Raw genomic sequence first — 25,491 nt, 5'->3', positions numbered from 1 at the left:
CGTTTATTAACAGGGGGTTGGAGTTTAAGAGCCGTGGGGTTATGCTGCAACTGTACAGGACCTTGGTGAGACCACATTTGGAATATTGTGTGCAGTTCTGGTCACCTCACTATAAAAAGGATGTGGAAGCATTGGAGAGAGTGCAAAGGAGATTTACCAGGATGCTGTCTGGTTTGGAGGATAGGTCTTATCCTCCAAAGAGGAAAGGTCGAGGGAGCCAGGGCTTTTCTCTTTAGAGCGGAGGAGGATGAGAGGTGACTTAATAGAGGTTTATGAGATGATATGGGGGATAGATAGAGTGGACGTTCAGAGACTATTTCCTCGTGTGGATGTAGCTGTTACTAGGGGGCATAACTATAAGGTTCATGGTGGGAGATATAGGAGGGATGTCCAAGGTAGGTTCTTTACTCAGAGAGTGGTTGGGGTGTGGAATGGACTGCCTGCTGTGATAGTGGAGTCGGACATTTAGGAACTTTCAAGCGGTTATTGGATAGGCACATGGAGCATACCAGAATGATAGGGAGTGGGATAGCTTGATCTTGGTTTCGGACAAAGCTCGGCACAACATCGAGGGCCGAAGGGCTTGTACTGTGCTGTACTGTTCTATGTTCTAGTGTAAAGTTCACTACTTGCAAAGGTAGTATTTGCTGCCTCATTGCTGGCTAAGGTAGTGCTAATATCTTGGTAACACAGAGAATAAACACATAGTCAGCATCACCTTGGGTCCACTCAACATTTTCAATATGCACTGCTGCCACGGTGGATTTTTTCAATGTGATACAGATTTCTTCATTGCAGTTTACCATCTCAGCTTCTAACTCTATGGAGAAGCTTTACAGTTATTACTTATTGATATGAGTATTAAATTTAGGCATTGGGTGGTTTCTTGTTCACTGCTTCAATGGCTCAGTGTCGTGTGATTATGATCCATCTAGCCACAAGGTCCCAGGTTTCTTATTGTGTTATCTGGCAGGTCGGTGTGAGGGCTCCAATTAGCCTCCATGCCCCTTTACCAGGGAAGTGAGCTCGGTTTCCAGCTCTGATCAGAGATTCATGAAGGTGTTTTGGTGTGAATGTGAGGTGAGGAAAGGTCAGCACCTTAAAAGGGAGAAAGGAAAGGAAGAAAATTGGGAGAAAAGGTCAAGGCACATTCTCCCATTCTTGATTTTTCCAACAGAGGCAGCAGTTTCCCCCTGCCTATGCTGTCCTCATGATTCTGTGAATAACCCAATCAACTCTCTTCGCAAACTTCTCCAAGCCACCTCATTCCTGGAACGATTCGAATAGGTGTATTCTTAGAGAAGTACAGACTTGCTGTACATGTGCTGATCTTTCTAATCATTCTCAAACCCTTTTATTAAGAATTTTGGCTTCACCGGCAAAACACCAGTGATTCAGGAGCCATTTCAGGCTATTTGATTCCACAAAGAGTTTGTTTTATTCTGTAGTTTATTGCAGAGGTTTCACTGTGTCTGACTTCAGGCAATAATTTAAGACAGATGGGATTAAGAACGAAAACTGTACACATGTTAACCACAATTAGAATGGGCTAAGGAAAGTCTAACTTCAAATAAATACAACTTTAATAGTTTATTATTTCATCCAATTGGGATAAATTACCAGAAGTTGAGGCTGGTGTAATGGCCTCATGATTGTTATTTGGCTGAGGTGAGGTATCAGAATATGGAACGTCTATTGCTTTAGCACCGGGCAGTAACAGTCCATTATCGAGATCAAATCCAGAATAAGTCAATATCAAGCAATGAAATAAACTCCAGAATAAACCAGCCACAGTGAAATTCAATAATTAAGGACAGCTTTAAGGAAGAATGGAACTTTATCATAGAGACTCGCCACGGACTCGGCTGAATTTGTGAAGGAAAACATCCTCATGACTAACTGCATGAGATGGTATCTGGGCTTGTGATGAGAAGCAGTTTATCTCTCTGTCGGGTCCTGCGGAGGCTCCAGAACTGCCTCCAGGAGCTAGCTGTCATACCACACCAATTATCAAACAGAGTTAATTAGGAGCAGACTCAAACTGGACCAGATAAGCTGTGGTAAAATGGGGATCAAGATTACCCAATTCACTATTAATTGCACCAATTAACATTCCAAATGCAATACCTGCTCCCAGGACATCATTCCTGCAAAATATTAGGTGAGTTGCAGTGAGTAGCTTTCTGCACTAAACAACAGAGAAATCGGGAGGCGTTGTCAGCGGCCCTCAGGGTGGGGAGCAGGCTTCAGCTTGTGGTCAGGAGAGGAGGATGGTAACTGGGGGTGAGGCAGTGAAATTGAATATGGAGCAGGAGGGGAGCATCATGGACCTCCTGACTCCAATTTGGACTTTACTCGGGTGGCTGCCGTTTAGACCTCATGTACATCATTTTTTTCTGAACCACTCTGGCACTGGCGACATTTAGGACAACTCAATCTCGCACAGGAGACCTCAAGCAGAAATTAGACCTCCAATTTACAGATGCAAAGTGATTAATATCTGCACAATCTCTGGACATTCTGACAAGACCAATACAGCAGTTAGCGCACACCTACCCACATACACTCCTGGCAGATTGTTGATTGACCTAACAGTGCTGTGTGTGTGTGTGTGTGAGTGAGTGTGTGTGTGTGAGTGAGTGTGTGTGTGAGTGAGTGTGTGTGTGAGAGTGAGTGTGTGTGTGAGAGTGAGTGTGTGTGTGTGTGTGTGTGAGTGAGTGTGTGTGTGAGAGTGAGTGTGTGTGTGAGAGTGAGTGTGTGTGTGAGAGTGAGTGTGTGTGTGAGAGTGAGTGTGTGTGTGTGAGTATACAAATGTAACCATCCAAATTATTTGTAACAAACTAAGATAGACCTTTGAGAGAATTGTTTTCTGTTGAGTGGCATTATGTTTTTAAATACTCTGCACAAGATGCACCATAGAAAGCATTCTTTCTGGTTGTATCACAGCTTGGTATGGCTCCTGCTCTGTCCAAGACCGCAAGGAACTACAAAAGGTCGTGAATGTAGCCCAATCCATCATGCAAACCAGCCTCCCATCTGTGGTGAACCATCGTTGGTTCCCACTGGATAGTACTGAGCCGGGGTCTGGCCAGTACTACAAGTATGTACATATGTTGCTGTTGGATTAGGGATGGGTTGCGCTACTTGTTGCTGTTGGGGTTAGGGTGGGGTTGTTACACCTTTGTATTGTTGTGTTGTGGTACATCCCAGTCGGGCTCCGCCTCCTGGGAGAGGTATAAAGGTCCCTGCTCTGGCTGGGACCCCTCAGTCTGGGATCGTGTATATAATTGGCAGCTGCCTTGTTACAGCAAATAAAAGCCTTTATTTCCTGAGCATCAAGCCTCGTGTATGATAACGCGCATCACCATCCATTGACTCTGTCTACACTTCCCGCTGCCTCGGCAAAGCAGCCAGCATAATTAAGGACCCCACGCACCCCAGACATTCTCTCTTGCACCATCTTCCTTCGGGAAAAAGATACAAAAGTCTGAGGTCACGTACCGAACAGCTTCTTCCCTGTTGCTGTCAGACTTTTGAATGGACATATCTTGCACTAACTATGACTGTAACACTACATTCTGCACTCTCTCGTTTCCTTCTCTATGAACGGTATGTTTTGTCTGTATAGCATGCAAGAAACAATACTTTTCACTGTATGTTAATAATTGTGACAATAATAAATCAAATCAAATCAAAATGAAGCAATTTAAACTATTATGCTAGTTCACCTTAAATAAACATATTGCTGCAATTATTTTACCTTGCCTTGGGAATTCCAGTTACTGCAGAGCTTTCAACACAACTCCTTATGTCCTCCCTTATCTAGACCCCTGATCTAACTCTGTAAGATATAGACTTGTGATTCATTAAGGCAAACCACATCCCAGATCGACAGATTGTACAGCAGACCTGATAAAAGAGGGGAGCTACCTTGTATAAGGTTGAAAATGAACAGCCTCACATTAACCCTTCACATGTTTGTATTTTTTCTGCAGGAATTCACCCAAGCAGCCACTGAGCAAACAAAAGGTGCTCGTATCTCCGAATTCCCACTTGTTCTGCCATCTGCAATCAGAGTGACACTGGACAATGAATGGGCGAGAAGTCCATGATCGATGAGAATGACAACAGTCAAGAAACTGAGAACAGCTTTATGAGCAGCCAAGGGAGCGCTGGCTCTTTCACAGCTGTCACAAGCACCTTCCATTAACACAGACTGGACTTAAAGTTCAGACCTTTGCAATTCATTACTCCTTTTAACATTGTAAGTCACTGCAATGTCATTAGGCACCATTCAGTCAGCAGCTCGCCAAGGACCTGATGAGCGAAGCAGAAACGAATGCAAAAAAAGCAGAGATTTAACCTGTCTTTTCACTTAAATTCTGCTTATTTCATGAACTCCATACGAACGGAGATTATCACCATTATTCTGACATTTTACCCAGGCATTTCTTGATTCCAATGATCTTCCTGCTGTTTTATTAACACCTAGGCCAGAGTGAAGATTATGAAGATCGGTGAATACTCTAGATTTTTGTTAACAATCTTCAGGAATCTGATTAATTATGCAGAATTTCCCATCAAGAAATGAAATAGATTGCATCCTTGATAGAGTCTTCATAGAGTATTAGAGGGCGGGACAGTAGACTGTCCAGGGTCAGTGGAAGATGTTGGCTTTTGGCAAGGACTGTTCCTCATGATACATCTTTGTATAAAGTGCCAATGCTGTTAATTTCTGGAGTGGTGGAGCTCAAAATACAGCTTTCATATAGAGAACAAACATGAGAATTTAGAACATTTTGTGGTTTTACTGATCAGCCACACTGCAATGAGAGGCGAGTGAGCCTGCTGTCTACTCAAGAAATTGTAGTATTAACTGATGGAATAACTAGCTACAAACTGAAAAACCTTACAAAGAGCCTGTTGCCCCATTGCAGTGTTGGCAAGTGAGACTGGCCAATGTAAAGGCAAGCTTAATCACACAGTAATAGCAGACAAGGGGCTGATGAAAGGTCATGACCCAATATGTTACCCTGTCTTTTATCTTGACAGATGTCTTAGACTTCCTGAGCATTTCCAGGATTTGTTGTTTTTATTCTAATGGCATAGAGATTCTTTCACCTGCAACCTCCTTCAGTGAAATTGATCTGTTAAGTCAAGAGTATTCTTTTCATAAGAGAGAAAAATGGTTGTTGGAAAGAATTTCCCTCTTGGGACGGCTGACCGTACACAATTTCAGGAATAATGAAAGATTAGAAACATTGGCTTTGTTCCTCAGTGATTGTTTCAGAATATTGTGATTAGACACAAGCCAACAGGGAGCTGCCCTGCCCACCAGATCCAGCCATTCCCACAGAGACCGACCTTTTCTCAATGTCCTTTTTCAACTCTGAACAAGAGAACTGTAACAAACAAGTCATGCCGGATTAGGCAAAAGATTGGAACAAAGGAGCCAGTGGTTCGAACTTTGCCTTTTCCCGATCCACAGGGGCTGCGTAACTCTACCTCAATTTTAGTGATAGTTAAAGGTATGTTATCCATTGGCCCAATCTGTTCTTAGTGATCAACAGTTATTGCTATGTATTCTCAGTAAACTGTCTCCTGCCGTGGCCATGATTACATTGCATTCTTTCCTCTTTCTCATTATGTGGGCATTTAATTGTATGTTTATATCTTGAGAAAAGATGACAGTACTGAGTTCAGATAGCATTTATGTTAATTATACATTTAACAGAGCAGGGAAATGAATAAGGAAGGAAATGTCAGCTTTTAAACAACTATGCAGATGAATGCGTTATAAACAGTGTGCTTCAGAATCGCAGATGGAAAAACACAGACATGTACTTTACACAATAGCAGGTTGCTTCAAAATTAAAATCAGGCGCCACAAAAAGACTGCATTGCTGATTCCAGCATTATTCTGATTCAGGTACAGAACTCTGACTCACTTGCAGTCACTTAATTCACTCTTACTATATGCAATTCAAAGAACAAAGAGTACAAAGAACAGTTCAGCACAGGAACAGGCCCTTGGGTCCACCAAGTCTGTGCTGACACAGATGCCTCTCGAATCTAATATTTTCTTGCCTCTACATGTTCCATATCCCTCGATTCGCTGCCTATTCATGTATCTACCCAGATGCCTCTTGAACTTTGTTATAGAATCTGCTTCCATCACCTCTTCCGGCAGCACGTTCCAAGCATTCGCCACTCTCTGTGTGAAAAACTTTCCCCTTACATCTCTTTTCAGCTTTCCCTCTTTCACTTTCAGCCTATGCCCCTGAGTAATTGACTCTTCGACCCTGGGAAAAAGACTCTGACTATCCACTCTATCCAAGCCTGTCATAATCTTGTAAACCTCTATCAGGTCCTCCCTCATCCTCCGACACTCCAATGAAAACAATCCAAGTTTGTTCAACCTTTCTTCATAATCCATATCCTCCAAATCAGGCAACATCCTGATAAATCTCTTCTGCACCATTTCCATTGAATCAACATCCTTCCAGTAGTGTGGTGACCAGAATTGTACACAGTACTCCAATGCGGCCTAGCTGCAACATGATTTTCCAATTCCTATACTCAACGCCCTGACCAATGAAGGCCAGCATGCCGTACGCCTTCTTGACCACCTTGTCCACCTGTGTTGCCACTTTCAGGGAACTGTGGACTCTTCATTGGACACAGGTGAGGTCCCTGAGGATTGGAGGATAGCGAATGTGGTACCGTTATTTAAGAAGGGCAGCAGAGATAACCCGGGTATTAATAGGCCAGTGTGCCTGACGTCCGTGGTAGGGAAGTTGTTGGAGATGATTCTTAGAGACAGGATGTATGTGCATTTAGAACGGAACAATGTCATTAGTGACAGACAGCATGGTTTTTGTAAGAGGGAGGTCGTGCCTTACAAATTTGGTGGAGTTTTTTGAGGAAGTGACAAAAACGCTTGACGAAGGAAGGGCCGTGGATGTCATCTATATGGATTTCAGTCAGGCATTTGACATAGTCCCTCATGGCAGGTTGGTTAAGAAGGTTAAGGCTCAAGGGATACAAGGAGAGGTGGCTAGATGGGTAGAGAACTGGCTTGGCCACAGGAGACAGAGGGTAGCAGTCGAAGGGTCTTTTTCCGGCTGGAGGTCTGTGACCATTGGTGTTCCGCAGGGCTCTGTACTGGGACCTCTGCTATTTGTGATATATATAAATGATTTGGAAGAAGGTGTAACTGGTGTTATCAGCAAGTTTGCGGATGACACGAAGATGGCTGGACTTGCGGATAGCGATGAACATTGTCGGACAATACAGCAGGATATAGATAAGCTGGAAAATTGGGCGGAGAAATGGCAGATGGAATTTAATCCAGATAAATGCAAAGTGATGCATTTTGGGAGAACTAATGTAGGGGGGAGTTATACAATAAACGGCAGAGCCATCAAGAGAATAGAAACACAGAGGGACCTAGGTGTGCAAGTCCACAAATCCTTGAAGGTGGCAGCACAGGTGAAGAAGGCATATGGTATGCTTGCCTTTATAGGACGAGGTATAGAGTATAAAAGCTGCAGTCTGATGTTGTGGCTGTATAGAACGCTGGTTAGGCCACATTTGGAGTACTGCGTCCAGTTCTGGTCGCCGCACTACCAGAAGGATGTGGAGGCTTAGAGAGAGTGCAGAGAAGGTTTACCAGGATGTTGCCTGGTATGGAGGGTCTTGGCTATGAGGAGAGATTGAGTAAACTGGGTTTGTTCTCCCTGGAAAGACGGAGAATGAGGGGAGACCTAATAGAGGTGTACAAAATTATGAAGGGTATAGATAGGGTGAACAGTGGGAAGCTTTTTCCCAGGTCGGAGGTGACGATCACGAGGGGTCACAGGCTCAAGGTGAGAGGGGCGAAGTATAACTCAGATATCAGAGGGACGTTTTTTACACAGAGAGTGGTGGGGGCGTGGAATGCCAAGTAGGGTGGTGGAGGCAGACACGCTGGCATCGTTTAAGACTTACCTGGATAGTCACATGAGCATTCTGGGAATGGAGGGATACAAACGAATGGTCTAGTTGGACCAATGAGCGGCACAGGCTTGGAGGGCCGAAGGGCCTGTTTCCTGTGCTGTACTGTTCTTTACATCCCTAGATCCCTCTGTATGCTATTATTTAGAAGGGGTCTACCATATACTGTATACTTTCCTTCTGCAGTAGACCAAATCACCTCACCTTTGTCCGTGTTAAATTCCACCTGCCATCTTTCGACCCAGATCTCCAGCCGATTTATATCCTGACGTATCCTCTGACAATCCTCCTCACTATCCGCTACTCCCCCAATTTTTGTATCATCTGCAAATTTACTAATCAGATCACCTACATTTTCCTCCAAATCATTTATAAACATTACAAACTACAGAGACCCCAGCACTGATCTTTGTGGAACGCCGCTTGTCACAGACCTCAAGTTATAAAAGTACCCTTCCACTGCTACTCTCTGCTTTCTATGCCCAAGCCAGTTTATATCCATCTTACCAGCTCACCTCGGATCCCAGATGACTTCACCTTCTGTATCAGCCTGTCATGAGAAACCTTATCGAAGGTTTTACAACATCCACTGCCCTGCCCTGCTCAATTTTTCTTGTCACTTCCTCAAAAACTCAATCATGTTTGTGAGACACGACCGCCCCTTCACAAATCCATGCTGCCAATCGCTAATAAGCCTATTCTCTTCCAGATGTGAGTACATTCTGTCCATAAGAATCTTCTCCAATAATTTCCCCATCACTGATGTAAGGCTCACAGGCTGTAATTTCCCGGATTGTCTCTTCTGCCCTCCTTAAACAGGGGAACAATGTTACCTACTCTCCAATCCTCTGGCACCTTGCCTGTGGCTTAAGAGGATTCAAAGATTTTGGCCAAGGCCTCAACAATTTCTTCCCTCCCCTTTTTCAGTGTTCTGGGATAGACCCTATCTGCCCCTGGGGACTAGTCCACTTTAATGTTTTTCAAAACCTCCTCCGTTTTTATCTCAACATGTCCTAGAATGTCAACATCCTCCTTTCTACACTCACCATCCACCATATCCTTCTCCTTTGTGAATACTGATGCAAAGTACTCGTTAAGGAGCTCATCCACCTCATCTGGCTCCATACAATTCCTGATCTAATGAGCAGATTTTAAGTAAATGAGAGAGTTTGATTATTACATCAGTCATTTCTGGAGAAAACAACAGTGTAACATTACTGGACTCAATTTCCCGTTTGTGGAGTAACATCCTTTGATCATAGAACCATAGAATCCCTACAGTGAAGAAGGAGGCTGTTTGGTCCATTGAGCCTTCACTGACAACAATCCTACACAGGCCCTATCCCCGTAACCCCACATACAGACTTACTAATTCCCATGAAACTAAGGGTAAATTTAGTATGGCCAATCCATCTACTCTGCAAATCTTTGTTCCATGAAAGCAAACCAGGGAACCTGGAAGAAACCCACAGAGACATGGGGGGAATGTGCAAACTCCACCCAGTCAGTAACCCGAGATTGGAATTGAACCTGTGTCCCTGGCACTATGAGGCAGCAGTGCTAGCCTCTGTGCTACCATGCCGTCATGTATTAGCATCAACCAGGGATCTGCTTTTCATGTCTTCTTTTACAACAACAAATATCAAACACACATTCACAATCTTAGATAAAAGTATATCCAATAGTTCTTTAAGAATGCTCCTTAAAACCTACTTCTTTGACTAAGATTTGCCTTTTGATCTACTATCTCCATATGGGGCTCTGTGTCATTCTTTATAAAGCTCCCAGGAAGCAGGGATATTTCATCTCATTAGAGGCGGTTGCAATATAAACCCATTGCTGTTGTTGATTAAGGTTGAATGTTTTGTTGAATGTATTGTAATCATGGTACATCTTGGTATAATGCCATTGCAAATACTCAAGTCTGAGCTTTTTAAAGTAAATGTATTCTAAAGAACTGGTTTATAGTGAAACGATTCTGTATGCGTCAGCTCCCAGTGCTCTGCAATTTGCCATATTTATTCTTTTGAGAAAATATATAACTCTGTACGATCCCTTCATTCCATCAATTCTAGCCTCTTGGGGCATCATCCCTAATTTTGGCTTCACTATTGTTACTGAGCTCTAGAGTTCCCTTCCTAAACCATTCGCCCTCTCTTTCCTTCTTTAAGCTGCTCCTTAGAACCTACATTCATTGGATGGATGATGCCATATCCCCAAAGAGCTCCAGTGAACTGATGATGAAGTAACAGCCTCCTGTTCCCTCATTCTTCAGCCTCAAGGACACCTGCAAGTGAAATATGACATTGACACTGACAACTGGGAGACAGTCACTGACTCCATGGCCTGTGGAGGCCAGGTCATTGAGTGTCTTTAAGACAGAGATAGATAGGTTCTTGGTTAATAAGGGGATCAGGGGTTATGAGGAAAAGGCAGGAGAATGGGGATGAGAAAACTATCAGTCATGACTGAATGGCGGAGCAGACTCGATGGGTTGAGTGACCTAATTCTGCTCCTATGGGCCCAATTTTACCATTGTGTCAGATGCGAAAACGTGGTAAAATCGGGCGTGAGGCCATTAACATGATCCGTGCCCGCGTCCGCGCAGATGCCCACTTTACCAAGGCCTGTAAATGGCCGCGATCTAATTTGCACCCGAAACGGGCGCGACGGTGATTTAAATGCATTTGCATGCATTTAAAATGAATTAATGAACTGCCCGCCCAACTTTATCAGCATTTCCCCCTTTACCAGACCTGCTCGGCAAAGGTCTGTTTTGGGCGCTCCAGCTTCTGAAGAGGTACGTTCAGAGCTTCCAACGGCTCTCTGACTCAGATCGGTGGTGGTGGTGGGGAGGGGCGGTGGGGGGGGGGGGGGGGGGGGGGGGGGGTGGAGGGGGGGGGTTGGTGGCTGGGAGAGGAGGGAGGCGGGTCAGATCATTCTCTGGTAGTGGGGGGTGGGAGAAGGGAGGCCAGACTGTTGTCTGGTGGAGGAGGGGGAGGGGAGGGAGGGAGGTGGGAGGCCCAATTCTGGTTGGGGGGGGGGGGGGGGAGGGAGGGAGGTGGGAGGCCCGATCATTGTCTGGTGGATGCGGGGGGAGGGGGGGTTTGCGGGGAGGGAGGCCAGATTGTTGTCTGGTGGGGGGGTGGCGGGAGAAGGAAGGCCAGACCGTTGTTTGGTGGAGGGGTGGGGGGGAGGCCCGAACTTTCTTTTGGATGGGGGGGGGGGCGGGGGGTGTTAATTCTATCCCATCACATTTCTAATTCTGATCATTCCTGTTATAAATGCTGCTTAGATTATATTTCACTTGCCATGAATGTTGTTTTTTTCCCCTACACCAGCAAGTTCAGAAGAAGTAGAAATTATCTTATTACCATTTCCCAAATTATCTTCTAAACTTGGAAATGCAGCTCTTAGAATTTACTGCAAGTTGGCTGTTGCTGGACACAATTGCCAAGGTTGTTGAATCAAGCAGCGGTTATTTGTACACACACGATATGTTTCACTACACAACTTCAATAAAGGCCTGGATATGTACCTGGGTGGATTTTGCAAGTACAGGCAGCAGAGAGAAGGGATTCCACAGTTAGAATAGTGCACGTACATTAATTAGTGAAACTGTCAAAGTACCCGGCTGTGAGTATGTGAAATATACTGGGAGGGAGGCCAGATGGATGTCTGGTGGGGGGGGGCGGGGGGGGGCAGGGGCGGTGGGGGGTCTGCTGCCACTCTGCGGGCGAAGGGGGGCAGAGGGTTGCGATCAATCTGTGTAGTGGGGGGAGGTGGGTGGATAAGGGGGACAGTTATGTTGTAGGGGTGGGGGCGATGTCTGTGGGACCATCACTCCCGGGCCGCTTTATCCGCTTTTTGCGGCCCGGGAGCGATGTGACAGCAGCGCAATTTTCAAATTTTTTTCCTCACTGCGTACGTGCAGTTCAGAGCTCCGATCATTCGGGCGCGCTAAGCCCCGCCCACAGCGCGATTCAGACTCGCCATTTTTTTTCAGACTGAGTGCATCTGGGAGCCCCTGAAAGCAGGTTTCCAAATCGGATTTGAATTGCGCCCAGATTCAGCACTTAGAATGAAAATGGTAAAATCGGGCCCAATGTCTTATGGACTTATGGTCTTATGGCCAGTGCTTAGCATAGAGTTGGCAGAGGCTGATGGAGGATATTGGAAGAGGAGAGGAGAAACAAAAAGCTCAGCTGGCCAAGAAGAGGGCCCAAGGAAAACCAGCAAACAGTGCATCTTCTCAGCCCACCTCCTCTACAGCAAATGTGGCAGAGACTATCGTGACAGAGTCACTCCAGGCAGATTCACCACTCTCTTCAGCCAGAGAGTGGTGAATCTGTGGAACTCTTTGCCGCAGAAGGCTGTGGAGCCAGGTCATTGAGTGTCTTTAAGACAGAGATAGATAGATTCTTGGTTAATAAAGGGATCAGGTGTTATGGGGAAAAGGCAGTAGAATGGGGATGAGAAAAATATCAGCCATGATTGAATGGTGGAGCAGACTCGATGGGCTGAATGGCCTAATTCTGCTCCTATGTCTTGTGGTCTTATGGTCAATGCCCAACATAGAGTTGGCCACCACAGCACAAACAAGCGACATATGTGACTGAAGGCTGCCATCACCAAAACCCGTATCCTTTGACCAAGCTTTAGGTCACCAATTCATATCTCTTCATCTGGTTCAGTGTCAAATTACTCCTCCGGTGATACTGGGACACTTTCACATTAAAAACATTTACAAATTGCAGGGTGTTGCTTCATTTTGAATGCAAGAGTGAAATAAAAATAATTATGCAGGGACAAGCTGTAGGGACACGTCTCGTGAAGGTGTGCTGGTGCCAGAGTCGTGTTGCTGCTGGTTTGGCATCTTGCTGTTACATAAATGCTACACAACAGACAGGGAACTAAACTACTCTTTGTTTCATTACATGGTGAAATAGCAATTAAATGTAATCCAACAATGCACTGAATGGCTCTGACAAACACATGAGTGAGAACCTTTGCACTGACTTCCCTTTGAATCCACAACAATAAATAACCCTCAAGCTATCTGAATTTTGAGAAACTTCCTGTGGTAAAGTTGCCCAATAAACACATCACCTTTAATGTGTGAATACCAGCAGTGAGCTCTTGCATTCAGTATCCAAAACAAACTAAAGCATTCAGACAATACCGTTTCAAAGGTTCTTTTCTCTTCAAGACCAACATGTCAATAGCCTCTTTCCAACTGTTACCTTTATGAGAAAGCTTGAGTCTGGGAAGATTCTGTTTCCATGTTTCTGCAAGTGGAATAATTAATAGTAAAAGGAAGCTCCATAGCAACCGACAGATTTGGAGCAGTTTGCGACTTCTATTTCTTGGAGATTTCCACATTGCTTGCGTGATTGACTCCATAACCAACGATTAAGACTCTTGTGTCAACAGGATTTCTGTAACAAGAGAAAGGAAATTTACAAAGGATAGAAAATAAACACACTCACACTTTTAGACAGGATAAAGTGAACCTCAAGCCCTCAGATCAATGATGTTAAGATTGTTCAAATTCATTGCTTCACTGAATTGGAAATGTCAAAACAAATATAAACAAAATATCCGAGTTAAAGAAAAGACACCCTCAAATCAGGCATTCCAATAACTCAGTTATTAGCTGCATGTGATCTAGTACTAAAATACACACATCAGAAAATTCAATCCCTGCTGTACTCTGCTGATGTACGGTGAAGGGCACTAAAACCAGATGTGTAGCCTGATGTAGAAAACATAAGACATGATTTTACTTTGCTGAGAGACCAACATGAAGGGCAACTGCCAACAGCGCAGAGAGACACGAGACACAGATTAAAAAATAATGAAGGTGAGTGAAGACCAGTTATAGCAGAGAGCAAACCTTGAGATTATAGGAATAAAGAAAGTGGGTCGATAGTTTTGAAGTTATGGAATAGAATGAGTTGATGTTGGATGTTTAATAAGGCTTAATTTCAACAGAGTGAAGATTCAGGGAAGACTCAGCATTTGGAGAACAATGAGTTTGGAGTTGAGGAAGAACAAGGAGTGGAACATTGAGAAGAACGTTAATCACAGAGATATTGACAAAATAACAATAAACCAACATGTTTGCAACAATGGAGGAATGGTTTGAGGTTAGAAATCAGAAAGGAATCGCCTTTAAGGTAGAAAGCTTTCTTCAATATCCTGTCCAGGTGTGTGAGAGCAGTGTTGGAACAAATGGCACCAGTACAGAATTGTTAGATAGACTTGAGCTTTGTAAAAATTAAGAATTGTTGAAAAGAAGATAAGGAAAACCTCATAGCAGTAGCTGTAACAATAGCAGAGGCATCGGAATTTCCTTTGAGGTCAGATAAGATAGCACAACCAAAAATAATGCCTCCTCCCTAAGTATTTTGCGCCAGACTGCTCTGCACTATCTTATACTGGAGTTTGGCAAGAACTACTTACTGCTATCTCACTAGTGGGTTTAGACATCAAGAATTTCCACTTGGTGTAGATAGGAATGTATCTCAATCTTCAGAAGAGGTATGCAAATTGCAAATAATTATGAGACATTCAAAGGAAGGAAAGTAAACAAGCTCTGTCAGGTACTGAGTTCCTTCATCCCAGCCAGAAAATTCAATCCAGTTCGTATTATTAACCATGATTCAGGTGGTAGCATTCTCACCTTTGAACCTGCAGTTCTGGTTCAAGACCCATTCCAGACTTGAGCACAAAACCCAAGGATGGCGTTCCAGTGCAGTACTGAGGGAGTGCTACACCCTCCGAGGTGCTGCCTTTAGATAAAGTGTTAAATCAAGGCCCCTCAGCTAGATCATAAAGCCACCATTTCAAAGAGGACCATGGGAGTTACCCTGAGCATTCTCACCAATCTTCTTTCCTCAATTAACATCACAAAAACAGATTATCTGGTCATTTCCACATTGCTGTTTGTGAGCATTCGCTGTACCCAAACTCCCGACATTAGAACAGTTCTACACCTGAAAAATACTATATTGGTCGTAAAGTGCTTTAGAATACCTTCTAATCATGAAAGAAGACCTTTGAATGCAAGCCTTTTTTTAAGATGGTACCGCTTGCATTTACTGCCATGTAAGATTGAGATATCGCTCAAAGTGTTTGCATAATGAATTACCACTGGAAAACAATGAGAGTTGTTAACACCTTCCAGAGTCAGAAATCTTCCACACATAAGATCATATGAAGTATGAGGTGTAGGCCATTCAGCCCCACTATTTAAAACGGAGGGCAGCAGGCCAGCTGAGTACAAGCTTGGGATTTGGTAAAGGGAGGAGGGGAGCGGGGGGGTGGGGCGAGGGCGGGGGGGGGGGGGCGGTGTTCAGTGAAGTGTGGGCAGGAAATTCTGTTTCCCTTTGCTTTTTCTATCTTTCTCAGCCCTTAGGACTGGTTTGTACTCTGCTGCAGGGGAAGGAGCTAGCTGCTTCGTGAGAATCTGGTAAGTGGGTAACTTCTACTCTGTCCCTAAGTTTTAAAACAATGCACAATGGGGCATTGCAGTAGTAAAATATATAAATAATTAAATAATGTGATTAAGTAATTGTTTAAAACACAAGAAGATGATAGGACAGGTGTTGTGTCAAGGCAGCATGTGGGGGCTCCTGGATAACATTGTGACCCGGGGAAACACGTCTTCAGTAAGTGTTCGCAGCTCAAGGAACTTCAGGTCAGGCTGACTGAACTGGAGGTTGAGCTGTGGACACTGCGACACATCAAATTAACTTGATGTTTTGTACCAGGAGGCAGTCACACCTCATAGGATAATGTCTTCTGACCTGAGGGGTGGCACAGTGGCACAGTAGTTAGCACTGCTGCCTCACAGTCCCAGGGACCCGGGTTTGATTCCTGGCTTGGGTCACTGTCTGTATGGAGTCTGCACATTCTCCCCGTGTCTGTGCGGGTTTCCTCCGGGTGCTCCAGTTTCCTCCCCCAGTCCAAAAGTGTATGGGTTAGGTTGATTGGCCATGCTAAATTGCCCCTTAGTGTTGGGGGGATGTCAGGGAGATTAGTAGGGTAAATATGTGGGGTTACGGGGATAGGGCCTGGGTGGGATTGTGGTCAGTGCAGGCTCGATGGGCCAAATGGCCTCCTTCGGCACTGTAGGGCTTCTATGATCTGGCCAGTGGTCAGGGACAGGAGAGTGTGATTGTGAGTGAGGCAGGTGAGGGGACCCAGAGGGCAGGAGTGTCAGCCAAAAGGTCTGAGGTTCTCTCAGCTGGTGAGGCTGCAGGATGGTTGAGCTGGCTGACATGGCAACGTGGTACAGAAAGCCATTCAAGTGGGGGGAAGAGCATAAGAATGCAGTGGTAGTCTAGTAACGGGGGGGGGTTGACACTTTTCTCTGCAACAAGGAGCGAGAATCCAGGTGGCTGTGTGGCCAGGGTTCAGGACATCTGCTCCAAGCTGGAGAGGAGGGGGGAGGATCCAGATATTGTGGTCCAGGTAGGTACCAATGACATAGGCTTGATGAAGAAGGAGATTTTGCACAGTCAATATGAGGAGTGAGGCACCAAATTAAAACGCAGAATCTCAAAGGTTTCTGGATTATTACTTGAGTCATGTGTAAATTGGCATTGAGCAAATAAAATTCAAGAAATGAATATGTGGTTCAAAGAATGGTGTGGGAGAAGTAGGTTGCAGTTCCTGGGGCACTGGTACCAGTACTGGAGAAAGAGGGATCTGTACAGTTGGGATGGTCTACACCTGAACCATGCTGGTGCTGATCTTTTATTGAGCTGTGTAATTACGGAAGTGGAGAAAGATTTAAACTGAACAGTGGAGTAAAAGAAACAAATGTGGGAAGACATGGAATACCAATGTGTTGAGAGAAGGTAAGAAGGAATTTACTAACATGGTAAATAATAAACATACCATGGCAGGAAGGTTCAGAGAGTACAAATCGAAGAGTAATTCAACAGGTAAGGCTAGATGCTTCAAAAATAATATAAGGACAAAACTAAAGGCTCCGTATCTGAATGCAGGTAGATTTTAAAACAAAACGGACAAACAACTAATGCAAATAAAAATGAATAAGTATGATCTGATAGCCATTGTTGAGGAATGGCTATGGGATGACAGATTGGGACCTCAATATTGAGGGGTATGTGGTATTTAGGAAGGACAGGAAGTTAAGAAAAGGTGGAGGGGTGGCTTCATTAATTAATGATGGTATTAGCACAGTCGAGAGCGATTAACAACGTTCAAGAAACCGGGATGTCGAAGCAGATTGGGTTGAGATGCAAAATTATAAAAGCAAGAAGTCACTTGTGGAAGTGATGTACAAACTCCCTAATTGTAACTACAAGATAGGACAAAAGAAGAGATACCGGGAGCTTGTCAGGAGGGCACAGGAATAATCATGAGGGATTTTATTCTACATATGGATTCGGAAAATCAGATGGGCAAAGATAGCGTAGATGAGGAACTCATAGAATGTTTTCAGGATAGTTTCTTAGAACAGCAGGTTCTGGAGCCAACCAGAGGGTAAGTTATACTAGACCTGGTATTGTGCAATGAGATAGCATTCATTGATAACCTCACAGTGAAGGCACCCTCAGGTAGCAGTGATCATAATATGATTGAATTTTACATTGAATTTGAGGGAGTGAAGAGTGCATCCAAGACTAGTATTTTAAATTTAAATAATGAGGGCATGAAAGTGAAGCAAGCTAAACTGAACTGGCAAATGTGCTTAAGCGACAGATGGCAGACTTTTAAGAGGATCTTTCAGAATACACAGAATGGATACTTTATAATGAGAAAGACAAATTCCAAGGGGAGGATCCACCATCTGTGGTTAATTAAAAACGTTAAAGACAGTGTTAAACTTAAAGAAAAAGCAAAGAAGATTGGCAGGTCAGAAGATTGGAAAGGATATAAAGAACATCTAAGTGTGATTAAAGGATTGCAATGGGAGGATATACTAGAATACAAGAGAAAATTAGCGAGTAATATAAAGACAGATAGTAGGGATTTCTAGACATATTTATCCCTTGTTTCTATCCTATGTTTCTATCAAGGGATATGGGGGGAAGGGGGGATCAGGATAATGAATTTGATGATCAGACATGATCAAAATGAATGGCGGAGCAGGCTCGAAGACTCAAAGAAAAGAGTTAACAAGTGAGTGTTGGTCATATAGAAAGTTCATCTGGAGAATTGATAATGGAAATCAGGGCTATGGCAGATGAATTAAACAGGTATTTTGTATCGGTCTTCATTATAGAGAACACACGCAACATCCCAGAAATAGCTGGAAAGCAGGAATTAGAAGGGAGGAAGGAATTCAAGAAAATGATAATCACCAGGGAAGTGGTAGTGAACAAATTGTTGGGCTGTTGGGTCTGGATGGACTTCACTCTAAGGTCTTGAAAGTGGCTAATGAGATAGTTGATGCATTGGTTTTAATTTTCCAAAAATCCCTATATTCAGAGGAGATCCATTAGATTGGAAGATCGGATGATAGCAAATGTAATTCCTTTATTCAAAAAGGGAGAAAGACAGAAAGCAGGAAACTACAGGCTCATTAGCCTAATATCTGTCAATGGAAAATGTTAGAAGCCATTATTAAAGATGGGCACTTGGGAAAATTGAAGGCAATCAGGTAGACTCAGCATGGTTTTGAGAAAGGGAAATCATGTTTAACCAATTTATTGGAGTTCTTTGAGGGAGTCACATGTACCATGGATAAAGGGAAACTGGTGGAAGTACAGTACTTAGATTTCCAGAAGGTATCTGTTAAGGTGCCATATCAAAGGTTATGGAAAATAAAAGCTCATGTGTAGGGGTAACATATTTGGCATGAATTGAAGATTGACTATCCAACAGGAAACAGTTGGCATGAATGGGTCTTTTTCGGGTTGGCAGGATGTGACAAGAGGTATGCCACAGGGATCGATGTTGGGGACTCAACATTTTACAATTCATTGAAATGACTTGGATGAAGGGACTGATGGTAAGGCTGCTAAATTTGCTGAAGACACAAAGATAGGGAGGAAAATAAATTGTGAAGAGGATCTAAGGAGATTAGAAAGGGACGCAGATTGGGGCAGAAATCTGGTAAATGGTGTATAATGTGGACAAATCTGAAATTGTCCATTTTGGCAGGAAGATTGCAGAGCTCTGAGATGCAGCGGGATCTGGTGTCCAAGTGTATGAATCACAAAAGGCTAGTATACCGTTGCAGCAAGTAATTCAGAAAACTAATAGAATATTATTGTTTATTGTGAGGAGAATTGATTACAAAAGTAGGGATGTTATATTTCAGTTGATAGGATGGTATTTGCTACCAAATAAACCTGTTGGACTTTAACCTGGTGTTGTGAGACTTCTTACTGTGTTTACCCCAGTCCAACGCCGGCATCTCCACATCATACTTCAGTTGTACAGGGCATTGGTAAGAACACATCTGGATAATTGTATACAGTATTGATCTCCTTATTTAAGGAAATATGTAAATGTGTTAGAAGCAGTCAGAAAAGGTTTACTAGACTAATAACAGGAATGGCAGTTTGTTTTATGAGGAAAGGAGAGGTTAGGTTTGTATCCACTAGAGTTTAGAAGACAAAGAGGCAACATGATCAAAACATATTAGATCCTGAGGGGTATTGACAGGGTGAATGTGGAGAGGATGGTGGATGTGGAGAGGATGGGGGGATACATGATTGGGAGAGGGGGAGGTTCCGCATGCCTGAGGTGGGGGAGTAGGGAGGATATATGGTGATTTCCTGTGTCCTTGGGGTCACCCTTTTCCGTACATCTATGTCAGATCAAGGTGCCTTTTAGAAAGTGAGGTCCAATCTCTTGATGGCCAACGTTGCTGTCAGGGAAGCCTCCAGATTGCTTTTGGCCAAGTGTGAAAAATGATAGCGGGTTCTCGGTTCCACAGTCGGAACATTCCCATCGGCAGTGCAATCCAGTGCCCACTAAATTCACTGATCACCTGTGCTGGAATGCGTCACTTAAACTCTCGATTAATCTCAGTAAGCTTGCTTCTTGGCTTTCCTGATGAATTGGAAACTATTTATGACTAGACAGGAAGAAGCACAAATTTAAAACTAGCCAGATGTGTGATAGAAGCAGCAAGGTGATAATGGAGGAAGAGCTCAGATACTTGAGAAGAATTGGGTTACAAACAATCACACAAGAATACTGACTGATTAGCAATGTTAAAAGACCATGTTATGGCTTAGTTGTGTTCTGAGGCAGTCATTGGTCATCATGGGCTAAAATGTATGCAGGAGATTGTATGTTTAGGACACAAAAGCACAACACTTGTATGTTCTGTTCAGGTTATGTCACAATCAATATATTACGTTGCAAATCGATGCTGACAATAGTTAAAATGCTGACAGTTGTTCACCATTAGAACACATCCACATTATAACGCGTTCTCACTGGTTCATACAATCAGTTATTAATTTTCAGTATTTGTTAAATGTACATTAAAACAATGGCAACAGTTTAACCTAAAGGTACAAGTAATCAGATCAGTATAAGATTCTGGAAACTTTATCGGATACATAGTAAACATAGAAACTAGTAGCAGGAGTAGGTCATTTGACCCATCGAATTCAATATCCTGATCCCTCCTTCCCCCCATATCCCTTGATCCCTTTAGCCCCAAGAGCTATACCTAATTTCTTCTTGAAATCAGGCATTTTGGCCTCAACTACATTCTGTGGTCGTGAATTTCACACATTCACCACCCTCTGGATGAAGAAATTTCTGCTCACCTTAGTTCTAAAAGGTTTACCCCTTATCCTCAAACTATGAACTCCAGTTCTGGACTCCCCCAACATCGGGAACATTCTTTCTGAATCTACCCTGTCTAACGCTGTTAGAATTTTAGAGGTTTCTATGAGATCCCCTCTTACTCTTCTAAACTCCAATGAACATAATCCTAACCAACTTAATCTCTCCTTATATGACAGACCTAGCATCTCAGGAATCAGCCTGTTAAACCTTCATTGTACTCTCTCTATAGCAAGAACATCCTTCCTCGGATAAGAGCGCCAAAACTGCACACAATACTCCAGGTGTGGCCTCACCAAAGCCCAATACAATTACAGTACATAATCAGAGTATATTCCTATACTCAAATCCTCTCACTATGAAGGCCAAGATACCATTTGCCTTCTTCACTGCCTGCTGTACCTGCGCAATTACTTTCAGCGACTGATGCACGAGGACACCAAGGTTTCACTCAGTATCCACCTCACTCAATTTACACCCATTCAAATAATAATCTGCCTTCCTATTGTTGCTACTGAAGTGGATAACCTCAAATTTATCCACATTTTACTACATGTGTCAAGCATATGCTCACACATTCAGCCTGTCCAAATCACGCTGAAGCATCTCTGCATCCTCCTTCAAGCTCACCCTCCCACCTAACTTTGTATCCTCTGCAAATATGGAGATAATACATTTAATTCCCTTGTCCAAATCATTAATATATAATGTGAACAGTTGGGGTCCTAGCACAGATCCTTGCAGTACCCCACTAGTTACTGACTGCCAATCAGAAAAAGACCCATTTATACCTATTCTTTGTTTCCTATCTGCTAACCAGCTTTCTATCCATCTCAAGACATTACTTGCAATCCCAAGCACTTTAACTTTACATAGTAGACTGCTATGTAAGACTTTGTATATCGTAGACCTTCAAGAATATTTTACTATTCTTACTTTATATTTTTGATGTATTTTGGTAGATTTATGAAATTGGAGTATTTGGGGCACAATGTTAAAGTATTATGAAGAAATGCATGAAAATATTCTAAAAATGTTGTGAACACTGTGATATAATTAAACAGGTGATAACTAACAGATTCAATCAATCAAAGGTTAACGCTCCATTATATTATTAAATAAATGGCGGGATTTTATGTGATGGTGGGGCCACAAAATGCAGCGAGCTGTTCAAAGCTCCATCGACTCTGGCGGGAGTCAACGGGAGGGGCTCGTAAAATTCCACCCACAACCTTCCTGCCTGTGCATGCTATCAAAGCTGGGAATGGTTGAACCAGAGGAAGCACCAGTTAACAAACACGGTCAATTCTTCTCATGAAAAGGAGTGAGTATTCCTTTAGGATTTAAATTTAATTCAGTATTCAACTCTCCACTAAAGTCAATGCCATATTAGGAGAAGGTGCACAAGAACATTGGATTGTGCAATTCCATGTCCAGCACTCTTATGCAGTAGCTCGAAACACAATGCATTCCACAAAAGCTGCCACGATTCATCATCATGGTGATGTTCCACTAATTGCACCTGTTTCTCAACCTTCCAGGAGATTTTTAAGATTCAGATTATTTTTGACACAAGGACACCACTGGGAAAATAAAGTTACAAAAAAAAACCCCACAATTTACTAAGAAATTGACTACAATGCAACCAAGAAACTAGTAAATTAAACTAGTTAATGAATCATAGAACAGCAACAACACAGCAGGCCATTCAGCCCATTCTGTCTGTGCTGGCACTCTGCAGGAGCAATTCACCTTGTGCCCCTCCTCTGCCTTTTTATCCGTAACCCTGCACATTTTTGCTTTGCAGATAATAATCCAATTCCTTTTCCAAAGCCTCGATTGAACCTGCCTTCCAGACAGTGTGTTCCAGATCCTAACAACTTGCTATGTAAAAAAGATATCCTCGTGTCGCCATAGCTTCTTTTTCCAATCACCTTAAATCACTGCCTGCCGGTTCAGGCTTTTTTTTCGTTATTTTCAGTTATTTAAAATTTAAATATTTCACATGGGTAACTCTGTGGCACACTCTGCAACGCTGAACACACTTAATAAAAATACTTGTCAATTTGTGATGAAACCCACTTTCAGCTGCTGTATTAGTTAAAATGCACCAAGCTAAACTGCACAAGTGCTGGAAGTGGATAACCTTACTGGCGTGACTTTAGTGGTAGTTGTCAGTGCAGACCCTTGTTCACAGAATCCCTACAGTGCAGAAAGAGGCCATTCGGCCCATCGAGTCTGCACCGACCACAATCCCACCCAGGCTCTACCCCTATATCCCTACATATTTACCCACTAATCCCTCTAACCTACACATCCCGGGACACTAAGGAGCAATTTTTAGCATGGCCAATCAACCTAACCCGCACATCTTTGGACTGTGGGAGGAAACCGGAGCACCCGAAGGAAACCCACGCAGACACGAGGAGAATGTGCAAACTCCACACAGACAGTGACCCGAGCCGGGAATCGAACCCGGGACCCTGGAGCTATGAAGCAGCAGTGCTAACCACTGTGCTACCGTGCCGACCCAATGGGCTGAAGTGCCTTTTCTGCGCAGTATGACTCTATGGGCGTGTTTTTACCGGCCGTTCATGCCACACTTCCGCTGCAGCAAAGTCGGAGAACTTGGCGCCCAACCAAATCTTCATTCACTGCAGCAGGATGGGAAAATCCCACCGGTGTGAATGGTGATAACATTCTGGCTGATGACTTTATGACTCAGTTACCGGTCAAACATATTAAGGAATATTTTTAATACAATTTTTTTTTAAATTACTTTATAAGACACTGCCCTGAGGTTCATGACCAATTTTCTGTTTATAAAATCTCTTTGTAAAAGTAGTGCGAGTTGGAGCACAGTTTTCACCCAGGTTTTCAGTTGTTTCAATGTGAAAATTCCATCTGTTTATATTCCAGCTAAAACTTTGAACTTTCGTCCAGAATGGCAAAGTAAGAGGGAATATAAAGTTTTGTGACTCGTTTCCAGATTATTCCTTCAATGGGATTGACCATGTTTTGTGTACAGTGATGGTGTTTTGGGGCTTTCAATAAGCTCCTGGAAGCAATGTTCGCACAGCTTGAAGCTGAAAGCAGAAACGTCGCAGTCCCATCTCCGCCGACAGTTACAGTGCCTTATCTTTCCATAACCGCGCTCACAGCTTGTTATATTCTTGCTGCTTGAGCTTATCTTGAGAATGGTTGCTTACATGCAGCCAGCTCTCATTTGCTGATTGCTAAGTCAATATGTGTGCAGCAACACTTGCACAAGGCTGGCAAAAGAAGCAAAACAATTAGACAAGTACGCACTTACCTGGCAACGAGCACTGACTCAGAACAGGAAAGTCCAGTGTTGCCACTCACTTGCTATTGAACAATTACTGTGCTATTTTCCTGAAATTCTTCAGTGCAGAATTAATTCACTTTTCTATATGTGTTGTTCTATTTCAACTGAAGATTTGGAGCTGGTAACCGATCTACAATTGCATAATCTCCCCAAGTCAAATAACATTGGGATAAGTATCAATGTTTTACATTCAATGTAGACCTTGCTTTTATTTTCCTCAGTAGAGACTACTATTTTTTTCAAATCTCAGAGACAATTTTATTTTACCAATATATGCAAACGGAAACAATTATGACATGTACACATCTGCAAATAAAAAGTTGTTTGAAAGTAAAACAATTTGATTCCTAAGAGAGGTTTTAAGAGTAATGGTTAATTTAATTTCTATCACTCACTTCAGAGGGTGGCAGTGGGAGTTTACAGCCTGGCATTCCAGTTTTGGGGCAATCGCACCATTGTTTGCTTTGGCTCCTGGTAATGCAACCTTCAACCAGCTTTCCAGAGGAAACTGAGCAATATCTATCACATCCTGCACTAGTGTCCCTCTGTTATCAGCTGTGAACACACTGAATAGCATACGCTTCAGCAAAGGCCGGATGGGTTCACATCGTAACAAACGGAGTTGTTCAGACGAGAAAGGTGTGCGATTTGGCTTCCCTGCTGCGCTAGTCAATCTAAATTAGACTGGCAGCAGGGGGCAATAACAAATAGCCTCAGCTCATGGAGAAGCTAAGATCAAGTGCCGGATTGAGCCCAAGATGGGATGCAATGCCTTACCTTGCCAGCTTGGATCTTGTTTGCCTCTCTCGTGGGGACCTTGAATTGGATTCAATTGGATTTTGAATTTAGTTTTTAGAGCAAGCAAGGAATGGGATTGAGTCCATTTTGAGCATTGACTTTGGAACCTTAAGGACGGAGTAAAGAATTTATAAAAAATTCTCCTGCTCCTGAACTAAAGCCTGATCCCAACTCAGCAGCGATGCATTTTGTAATGGAATGAACATTCATTTAATCCCAGCCTGTTTGAAGCTGATCAGAGAGGAAAGGTTGATGGGACAGAAAACGGATGGGGAGAAACAACGCCAAAAAGTTTTCATCAAGGCATAGATTACAAAAGCAATGAAGTCACGTTGGAGTTGTATAGAACTTTGGTGAGGCCACAACTAGATCCCTGTGTGCTGTTCTAGTCGCCACATTATAGGAAGGATGTGATTGCACTGGAGGGGGTGCAGAGGAGTTTTACCCCGATGCTGCCTGGGATGGAACATTTAAGTTATGAAGAGAGGTTGCTTGTTTTGCATCATTTTTGTTGAAACAGAGAAGACTGAAGGGTGACCTGATTGAGGTGTACAAAATTATGA

The 25,491-nt window shown here is 43.2% G+C and overlaps 1 protein-coding gene across 3 annotated transcripts in view; it reads right to left on the bottom strand.

The window, feature by feature from the left end:
- Nucleotides 1-24,626, bottom strand: part of LOC144508105 (semaphorin-3D-like) — a 283,772-nt gene extending 259,146 nt beyond the window's left edge. For all 3 annotated transcript variants that reach the window (XM_078235999.1, XM_078236000.1, XM_078236001.1), the window contains exons 1-2: nt 24,526-24,626; nt 13,239-13,433 (exon numbers count right to left, since the gene is read on the bottom strand). In XM_078235999.1, the coding sequence (XP_078092125.1) occupies nt 13,239-13,398 (160 nt within the window). In that variant the 5' untranslated portion in view covers nt 13,399-13,433; nt 24,526-24,626. The remainder of the gene's footprint in view (nt 1-13,238; nt 13,434-24,525) is intronic.
- Nucleotides 24,627-25,491: the final 865 nt, after the last annotated feature.

The sequence above is a fragment of the Mustelus asterias genome, chromosome 19 (assembly GCF_964213995.1).
Source record: "Mustelus asterias chromosome 19, sMusAst1.hap1.1, whole genome shotgun sequence".
NCBI classification, from domain to species: domain Eukaryota; kingdom Metazoa; phylum Chordata; class Chondrichthyes; order Carcharhiniformes; family Triakidae; genus Mustelus; species Mustelus asterias.
Note: the sequence above shows the minus strand (reverse complement) of the source record. Positions and strands in the feature narration are given on the sequence as shown.